Source organism: Mirounga angustirostris, unplaced genomic scaffold, assembly GCF_029215605.1.
Source record: "Mirounga angustirostris isolate CCGP_5_RB_7025 unplaced genomic scaffold, mMirAng1.0.hap1 SCAF_1, whole genome shotgun sequence".
In the NCBI taxonomy this organism is placed as follows: Eukaryota; Metazoa; Chordata; class Mammalia; order Carnivora; family Phocidae; genus Mirounga; species Mirounga angustirostris.
Genome location: NW_026991709.1, coordinates 45,141,504 through 45,151,833, shown reverse-complemented (window position 1 = coordinate 45,151,833; position 10,330 = coordinate 45,141,504). Strand labels below are relative to the sequence as shown.

Here is a 10,330-nt window from a genome sequence, read left to right as displayed (position 1 = left end):
AACTTCTTTAAAGAGCCTTATTGGCTCTACAAAAATCTTTTAAACAATTAACACAAAAAAAATTTAAATTGTTTTTTTACAATGAAAATATATACCTCCGTGTATACACAGCCCCCTCCCCCGATTAAAATAAAGTGACCCGGATAACGTAAGTTCCGTTAACTACTGCCACACCAATGAGAGGCGCTCCCATCTGTGGGCATACGTGTGTTCTACAGATGCTGCTTCAGAGATGACAAAGAGCCTGAGACCGAAGGAAAAAAAACCAGTATTCACATGGAAAGACCAAGTCTCCATAAAAAAATGCTCAAAATACTGGGTCTTTGTACTTAAACAATTCACTGTTATTTTACATTCTAAAGTGCATAAAGGTTGACAATTCAAAAATATCACTGGAGTATTTAATCTTTCTATATAAAAATAGAGCAGACAGTTTTCTGCTTTCTGGTAAAAGTTGGTGACGAATGGAACAGTTGTCTCAAGTTTAAAACCAACTCAGGAGGGAAAAATACTTAAGAATTGTATAATTTTTAAAGGTGGTAATGATTACCTGATATCCTACCTGATTTTGCTTAAAAATGGAAATAAAAACTGAGTTTTCAGCCATTTCATTAAGTAAAATGGTATAGTCAAAAAGGCTCAAATACTACTTGGTTTTAACTTAAACATTTGAAATTTCCCTTTACTTCAGACAAAGAAAAATTTGACTAAACAACTGCTTGAGGGCAGATCAGGCAAAATCTAGGGTGAGGTGTCAGCACCAGGACAGGTGACCACCGATTAGAGTCTTGTCACCCGGGAGAGAGTAAGGATGCTCACGAGTTATTTGTGCTTTTTTAGTTTGGCCACAGAAAATATGCCAATACTCGAGCCTCCTTCCTAAACAAAGCCAAGGTCCTTTCCTGGGGTCAGTTATAAGTATGAATACTTACGGTGCTTCAGTTATAAAAGCCTCAGTAAAGAAGACCCTTTAAGGCTTATCTAATTACAGCAGCTTAATAGGAAGGTTTATTAAATATGTTTTCAGGCATTGCTAAAAAAAAATTATTTCTCTTCTTGCAAAAGGATGACTTGACCTAAAGGAATTTGTTTCCCTGTGCTTCGCACTCACACACCTGTCTCCTAGGATATTAACAGCTAATACAGGCTGACAGTCACCAGGGTCCTACAGTGGCTTTCAGGAGTAGGACTTGTGTCTGGTGGAGAGGAGAGAAAGCACACGCTTGAGGGAAGTTGCTCACCAGAAAACTGGAGACCAATCAGGACTAGAACCTTTCGCAGAAATCAAAATGTGCTTTTCATAGGAATGCAAAACAACTGGCAAGAATACTTGAGTGTTGCCATGGTTAAGAGCAATGGTCTTGGAAGCTAGGAGAAAACTTCACTGTGCTCAGTGATGCAGGAGCGTGAGGACAAGTAGCTGCTTTTCCCAGGGACAGGAGGTTTGTTCTTTGCTCTTTCTAGAGATGCCGCAGATTCTCTCACAATATTTCAATGTCCCATTTCTGTGTTTCTGCTCCCTCCAGGGGTTGATTTACAATTACATGAGTCTTGTCATAATAATTTCCTCCTAAAATAGGAATTCCGAAAGAAAGGATTATTTGTTCACACAGGTGCTTATTAACAATGTTCAGCCCACCGAGTGCCAGGTTAAGACTTCATTCCTGGGGTGCCTGGGTGGCTCAGTCGGTTAAGCGACTGCATTCCGCTCGGGTCATGATCCCAGGGTCCTGGGATCGAGTCCCACATCGGGCTCCCTGCTCGGCGGGAAGCCTGTTTCTCCCTCTCCCACTCCCCCTGCTTGTGTTCCCTCTCTCACTGTGTCTCTCTGTCAAATAAGTAAATAAAAAATCTTAAAAAAAAAAAAAAAAAGGCAGCCTGATGTGGGAAGCTGAGTTTAAATAAGCTTAGCTATGATTAACCTCAAATCAGACCTCAGTATGACTCAAACTGAAAAACTAAGAGGTAGAACAGTTGACTGCAAAAGCCGTGTGCCCAGCACCACGGTTCTGGAGAGAGCTCGGGCTGGATGTTGGGCACGGTTTCTGTTTCCACATGGACAGTGGCTGTGACTAAGCCAATTAAAGCAACAGCCCAGACCTTGCTCAATTCCAAAGCAAGTTTAAATGATACCTGCCATCAATTTTAAGGGAGGGCTTTTAAGGACTACAGCAGTTCATGGCAAAAAGAGGTTTCTTTCTATGAAACGGGACATTTTATGGCTGATGAAGCTTTAAATTTAGAATTGTTCTCAAAGATCATGTAGCAAATGAGAATTTTACAACTGTCCTAATGAACAAAAACCTCAGACTTTGTCCTGAGGTTTTTCCTGCTTGAGCCAAGTAGCTCATTGTTCATTAAAACAGCGTATCTTTTTTCAAGAGTAAGTAGAAATGACTTAATATTTCTTTTGTGCATCAGATTTCTTTTCCCCAGGAGGAGGAGAAGGTTTGGAATTTAAAATTCTATCCAGGGACACAGAACGTTGGGTTTCCTCAAAGGCCCACCTTTAACATCTAGGACAAGTTGATCGCTGAGATAGGAGCTGATGGTTCCGTTTCTGTTCAGCTTCCACTTCTGCCGGAACTGTCCGTGTTCAGGCCACAGAGCCACTTTAGCCCCGGGGGTGTCCCGGCCTCCAATCACATCAAGGCACGTGTCACTGGCCTAAAGGTTAGGAAGCAGATTGGCAGTACTGTGTTAGCTCCAATCAAGTGAACTGGGTCCCTTCCCTTTACACGACTCTGATCTAAAAGAGAAGACTATCCAGCATAGTTACAATTTCACCAACTGCTGAAGTTGTCTTTAGGGCAGCGGAGGGACGTGGTACAGACACAGACCCACGGAAGTAGAGGTGCATCTGTGAAAAGGACACCTGCATCTGACAACAGATGGTCAATGAAGGTTTGCTGAACTACAATTAAATGTTAAGTCTCTGTTGGCATAAATGTATCAGGTGGACCACGGTTTCTTTTTTTACGTAGGCTCCACACCCAGTAGGGCTTGAACTACGATCCTGAGTCAAAGTCAAGACTCAGATGCTTAACTGAGCCACCCAGGCTTCCCTGAGCCTGGTTTTCTTATAAAAGCATCAGGTGATGTTCCAGATAGCCAAACAATAATTACTTTTAAGTGCTTTTCATTTTTGTTGATGAGAAAAAAGTAGAGAATCCGTTGGTGACATAATAAGACTGGTGTTCTATTCCCCAGAACATCAAATGTAATGGAGGCATCACAAAGAAATGTAAACTTTATTTTCTAAGCTTTCTCCAATAACTACTTCACTGGGTACTGTGAAAGTTTCAAGATGTTTAGAACCACAAAGACAGCTGATTTTATCTGGGCCACAGAGTAAGGAATGTGTCACAAGAGCACAACGTCCAGTTGGATCCAGTGAGTTGTCTGTCACTGGTTTTAAAACGTCATTTAGGCACAGCCAAAGTACGTGATAACCTTAGTTTTTAACTTTCAAGTAGAAATTGAATTTTCTAGATGAAAATTCTCTGAGTCCATTTCACTTAAAAGCTTTAGTAATGTAACGTGGCATATTTATACAGTCCTACAACCATTTCTAGGAAGTTGCATTATTTTATAAAGGCCATTTGATTTCGCAAAAGTCTGGCCTCCAAAAGAAAAAAAAAGGCCCCAAGGTGGGATGCGGTGTCCGTGGGGTGGCTGCTCACCTTGGATTTAAAGAGTCCTCGGCAGTAGTGCCAGATCTGAGTTGTCTTCCCGCTGTAGGGAGAGACGCACACGGATGTGGCCCTTGTGTCAGCAACGTTGCCAGTGACCGTCAGATACTCATCCTGGGCCCGGTTCTTTATCCTGATGTACACTGCAGGCTGGGACGGGGAGAGGCGGCCATTTACAAGAAGGACTTGGGAATCTGGAAATCAGGCTCTAAAGAAGGCAGGCTGAGGCAAGGGGTGAGGGGATCTAGCTTATGCAGTTTCACTCTGCCTCCCTTTAGCCAGTATGTGTGAATTACTCTTTTTCTATTGACAGACCTTAGACCACTGAACACAGAGGTTAAGTTGTACAATAATCTCTATTATACTTTTCTGAAAAGTATACCCTTTTGGAAGCGTAAAAGGTAATTGTTTCATCTCCTGGAGTGCCATGTGGCAAGGGGTGGTGCAGCGTCCAGACTTGCTGAGTTTCATTCGGGAACCACGGTGTCCTCGCTGTGCTGGGGGAGGGAGGGGACGAGCAGGAAGGCAAGATACGGCCCACCCACAAGGCTCTCACAACAACCTAGCAAACGCTGCAGTAACCACGCACACTGTTTGAGCTATGATTAAGTGCCAAATGCCGGCTGTGGGAGTTCTTGAAAAACCCAGGTTAAGCTGAGGGCCTGAGCAGCTGTGGTAATGTCTGTTTGTGGACCTTTACACTAATTCAAGGGAAGAGACCACTGTGTTTAATCGTAACAGGTATTCAAAAACTGGGTAACAACTTTTATCCCCTGGGCCTGGAAATACATACCCTAAGTTTTCCAATAAAATATTAAATCTAGGACTTGCCTCTAAGGAATAATGGTTAATATTTATTGAGAGCTTAGTGTATGTCAAGCAGTGTGCTAAATGCTTTCTGGGCCATTGTATTATCTAAGTTAATAACTAGAAGAACCCTTTAAGAAAGTCCAATTATGACCTGAATTTTACAAAGTTAACACAGATATGGGGAAGCCAGGTCAGCCTGCAACAAAACCATCCCTCTAAGCCAGGATGCTCTTCGTAAGGTTTGCTGAAGCATACCAGTTACACTCAGACACCGGGAATAAGAGACCACGTCCAAAGGTGGCAGTGTGAATTAAGTCCAATAATGAGAGGACACCGCACAGGATAAAAACTCCCCAGAAACCATTCTTTTAGCCTTAAGCCTCCCGTCTTCATGAAATAAAATACAGGACATTCAACATCCCCACCTTGGGCCCATTATGTTGGCATCCCAATCAGAACTTTGCTAAATAATAACAACAAATTATTTACTAAGGAAGCACTTTCACTCTGAGAAATGTAAGTGCTATGTAAATGCAACAATGTACCATGGTAAGTCCACCATATTCTACTACTTTGAAACTTAGATCAATAGGAAGCCAGCTGAATTTTGGCACACTGCTGTCATGTTTGGCCTTTCAAAGGAAATAAACATTCTGGGACAAATTTTTATCTGGTAATTTAAAGCAGGTAAAAAAGACCTCTACTAGGCAAAATGTTTTAAATGTTTCAAAGCGCTACTTCCACATTCATAATGCAACAGTAATGTACTTAAATATCTGTGACTGATCATAAGTCTGTATAATTCTGTAAGTCTCCCACTGCAATTATTAATTTCTTGAGGCTTCAGTACATCTTTATTAGTTTCCTTACCTTGTACGTAGAAGAAAACAGGCATGACCTTCACAGAGGACAGAGTTCCAATTATGTTAGGACCAAACGTCACAGTTTTAATTAAGTAAAGTACTAATTACCCTTATTACACACTTGTAGTCTGACTCTTCTGTCATTATACTTTAAAATACTGGTATGCATTATAAGTGCCTTAGTGACTTCCTAATTCCCAAACTCAAAGAGAATCGCATTTTAATTATTACTGAATTTCCAAACAAGAATATGAACTACAGCAGTAGCCGTAGCCCTACCAAAAAGGAAATGACCCATAATACTGTTTTAGAAGCCCAGAATTCCTTTGCTGGGTCTTAAAGCTGTGGCCTAAATAAACAAAGGCAAAATAATCTATAAAAATATTATTTTAAAATAAAATGTTAAACCAGAATAGGAATCAGATAGTTTCTAAAGCACAATGAAGAAGAAGAACACAATGTTAATTGTCAAAAAAAACCTTTTATATAAAATTAGAAGCTATTGTTCTAGCTAAGTTATCTCAGGACCCTGAACAATCGCCGAGACATCCTTCCCCAGCAAGGAACCACCTTTCAGAAGTGAGGGAAATAGTCTCAGCATCCAGTTTGGCTGCTAAAGTTCCTAATGACATAGGATTAGGCATTATTATATAGTTGGTAAAAGCTACACTGAATTCCCACTTCTGCCTTGCTTTTCCCCATGGCTTTTCAGTGGGATTACCCATCATCCCATGTGACAGGAGTGAGGAATAAGCAGTATGTGAAGGTCATGAAATCCTGTACCACAAACTCTGCCAGGAAAGCCTGCTAAACCTTAGCACCCTCAGAAGAGCGTCTCTGATTCTCTCAAGGGACACTATGAATAATGAACTTTCAAAATAACCATAGTAATAATATAAGCCAGGTGTTCTGTCAGACTCTTTCTATACATTTTTCTTATTCAATCCTCACAGCAATACTGAGAGGTAAGCCATGTGATCACTGTTTCACCAGAGGAATCGGATTCCTCACCCAGAGTCACACTGCTTACAAGTGGCAGGGCTAGGATTTGAACCAACAGAACCAAAGAGTGGCAGGAATGAGCACGGTGGGGGGTGGGGGGTGGGGTGTGGGGTGTGTGTATGTGTGTGTATGTGTGTGTGTGTGTGTGTGTGTGTGAGAGAGAGAGAGAGAAAGAGAGAGAAGGGCAGCAAGACCAACTAGGTTAATTTTTAATTGGCTACTATTTATTTAACACTTAACATGTCCAATCTACACATCGGCCTCAGCACTTACATCCACTCTGCTACCTTCAGCTCAGGGCCCGGAATATATGGTGCCACTCTGTAAATATTGATCTTATTTTGGAGGAAAGTAGGGTGTGGTTGCCCAACACAAATTTTAGAAAATAAATCTGGGTTCAAATCTTGGTTCTGACACTTGGATGACTTTTGCCAATTTGCCTTACCTCTCTGACCCTGATTTTCCCATCTGAAAAATGGGAGTAACAACTCCTACCTTAAAGGGCTATTGTTAAAATCAAGTGAGAAATGTTTCTAATTAGAATTCAAATGGCATATCCACAGATCATTGCACCCGACAGCAGGGCTTGGGTTTTTCACCTTCTGTGAAACTTCCACCACTCCGTACATGCTCATACTTCCTTTCTGTAAACCAGGCATTTTTGATGGTTATACACTGTTGTGCGTTTTATGGTACCATTTTGAGTTGGACTGGTTTTACCCAATAAACACATAAGCTCCAATAAAGCAGAGATCATGTCTATCCCTTAAATCTTCCATAATTCTTAGCCTCATGTCAAATATCCCTTTATCCATTTATACATTCGTTCCTTCATTAAGCCAACAGTCCCTGAATCCTTACAATATGCCAGACATGGTGCCAGATACTAGGGGTAGAGCTGTAAGTAAGATGTGCACAGCCCTGCCTTCCCGGGGCTGGCGGCAGAGTGAGAACATGCCCAGTCCAACCACAACTGCGAGGTTACAAATCTCACGCGGTGTCTTTGTAGGAAAAGAACCAGGTCTTTTAAGATCTAATTTAGACCAGGAGAGAGGATGAAAGAAGCACCCTGGAAGATGGGACACTAAAATTTAGAGGGGTGAGTAGAATTAGCCAGGCAAAGAATGAGGGAAGAAACTTGCAGACAGAGGGCACAGCCTGTATTAAGAGCCTAAGTAGGAAAGCACTTCGCACGTTGGTGGCTGTGTCATGGCCCCATTTGAGCGAGGAGCAGACCAGTGAGGGAAGAGGCTGGAGAAGCAAGGGGGCCAGAGCACACAGGCACATTGATGAGATCAGATTGTATCCCAAAGGATACAGAAAGCTTTTGAACAGAAGACCGACAAGCAGTAGGTGTGTCATGAATACCAAGATCTATCCCAAGTTGTATGTAAGTAGAGGAAAAACTCCAAATACTTAGAACTAGGGCAGACTCAGAGTTCACTGTTTTCTTTGCTTTCCACAGAGCTTATGCTGTTCAGTTTTCCATGAAAAGTCAGTAAGGTCAGTAAGAGTTTGGACTCAAAGCTAAAATCCAACATCGACCTTAGATACAACTTAACGAATTGGTTAATGTCTCTAGGATTCCTCATCCTAATCAGAGCCCCCTGTAATATAAATGTCAAACTAAACAGTCAATATTTCAGATGCTATGGTTCATGACATTTCTACTAGAAAAAGATCCAAAAAAGCTATTTTTAGATCTTATGGGGTTTTTTTTTTTTTCCCTCCGCTCCTTACCTGCTTCATAGGACGGAGGGAACCAATTGTTTTCCATCCACTGAATGCTGTCCAATTGGGGATCTCATTAGGCTCAAGTAAGATTTGTCTTCCTAAGAAATTGGATCCTTCATAAGCTATCCACCTATGTACGACCAGGAAAAAAAAATAGGGTACTTAAAAATAAAAAGCAATACCTTATCAAAAATACCTTCTTTTATACAAAGTTCATTTTTTAAAACTTTTAGGTTTATAGTCATTTTTTTTTAAGGAAAAAAAATATAATGGAAAAGCAGGAGGGACTAGGTGAAAGCCCAGTGCTCGGGGGCTCAGAAGATTTCCATTCGATTAGGATTCTGGTTTCTAACCTGCTAAAACAAGGTTCCTGCCAGGTCTAAAATTCTGTGTTTCTTTGATAATACTTTTTTCGTAACAGTCTAACCTTCACAGACAGACCATAGCCTCGCACTGTTTCTGCTTACACAACACTCTTGGTCCCGCTCCCACTCTTGGGCTCATCCTCCCACGTGCTCCGGGCCCCTCCAGGCAGCTCCATGACCTCTCAGACACACCTCCTTCCATCATTTCCCCAAGGCCACCATGGATAGCTTAAAATTATCCACAGAAATCCCATCTTGCTTCAAGGCCCAAGCTCTTTTGCAAATCCTTCTCAATACCCTTGCGGCCTTCCACTTGGACCAAGTTAGAGCATGTAGAAACGTGCAGGGAGGGCCCCGAGGTGAGTCTTGAGCTCAGAGCTGCCCCCATTCCTTAACTGACACCATCTGTGTTCACTCCACAATGGCGCGCTTCACAGTTGTGACAGAGACAGGATGGCCAACAAACTGAAAACGCCATCTGGTCCTTTCCAGAGAAAGGCTGCCGAGCCCTGATGTAGGTGGTTATCAAGCTGAATAGCTAAGGGGAATCGACTGGGACTTCCAAGAGGATCTGAAATTCTCAGGACTCTGGTCACCACAAACAGTGCTTTCGGAACATATGTGTGGAAGATGAGGTGGCTACCTTGCTTGGTTCAGACAGAGCACCCTGCTCCCCACACTCAAGATCAGGCTTGGCCTGGTTTTTCATGGATGTATGACAGGACAGATGACCTTCCCTCCACCCCTTCTTGCCTACACACATCTAAGCCAACAGATTGGTACAGAGTCAGGACAGCACGATCATGGAGATGCTTACCTACCTCTCCAGCTGTGTAGACTTTTTAAACAGGCAGGGAAATTTCAGTTATAAAACCTAGGCAAGACTTTAATAAACTACACTTCTCTCTATATTAATCTCAACGAATTCCACAGCGGAAAAGCATTAAAGCTTGACCTTCATTATAATCACAAATCACAGATATGGGATAATATGAGGATTAAACAAAACTTGTCACTGAGGGTAGCTGGCTGTGCATTAAGTCATATTCTGAGCCATCTGTAGCCTAAGAAAATCTTTGGACAGCCTTCTCTATTCCTTACTCTGTGTTCCCATTCTCTTAACAGAGAATCCAGAACAGGGAGAGTAGGTGGATAGTAAGCTAAAGAGAAGAAATAATGTCAAGGTAAAACAGTACCAGTTTTCTACAAAAGACTGAAATAAGCTGGTAAGAAATTACAACAGGTAAGTCAGTAATTATCAGTTCCACATAGGAAAATAAAGTATAAAAATGCCGTGAAAAGTTCTGTATCACAGGATGTAGATTTCAATTCCAACAGACTTAGTTAAGTGGTAAGTAATATACTGGTATATAGTATGGCGATTAATATGCTTAGACAGAGTAGGTCAATTTATGTTTAAGAAATACCAATGTCAATTGCTTTGAAGAAGAAAAATTAAATTGCTATACATGTGAATAATTCAAAAGCCATTTATTATAATAGTTGACTTATTTTTCAAATCAATTTATATTCTTGGCTCTCTCTTATGTTATCCCCAGATATTTATACAAGCAGAGTTGATTATCACACAATTTAAAAGTCATAAGAAATAAAAACAATCATCTTTACATTAATCATCTAGAGCTATGTGTGTTTAGTTGACTTTTGGTACCAAACAGCAACAGTTCAGGAGGAGGGGCAGGCTTCCATGCCCACGCTCTAGAAATGCCCTGAGGCCTTCGAGCCTTAACCTCAAGGCCCCTCACTGGCAGGCCTCATACCATTTTTGTTCTAAATAAATATGCAAGTTCATACCTAATTTATGTGTCCATAATTGTTCATATCTTTTTGTAAAGCAGTCTCC

At 41.4% G+C, this 10,330-nt stretch overlaps 1 protein-coding gene across 2 annotated transcripts in view; it reads right to left on the bottom strand.

Annotated features, from left to right (window-relative positions):
* Positions 1 to 224: 224 nt before the first annotated feature.
* CRYBG3 (crystallin beta-gamma domain containing 3) overlaps positions 225 to 10,330 on the bottom strand; it is a 106,100-nt gene continuing 95,994 nt past the window's right edge. Inside the window, exons 19-22 of one of the 2 annotated variants that reach the window (XM_064580537.1) lie at positions 8,108 to 8,231; positions 3,684 to 3,842; positions 2,508 to 2,667; positions 225 to 1,570 (exon numbers count right to left, since the gene is read on the bottom strand). In XM_064580537.1, the coding sequence (XP_064436607.1) occupies positions 1,482 to 1,570; positions 2,508 to 2,667; positions 3,684 to 3,842; positions 8,108 to 8,231 (532 nt within the window). In that variant the 3' untranslated portion in view covers positions 225 to 1,481. The remainder of the gene's footprint in view (positions 1,571 to 2,507; positions 2,668 to 3,683; positions 3,843 to 8,107; positions 8,232 to 10,330) is intronic. The other variant, XM_064580542.1, reaches the window with a different exon arrangement.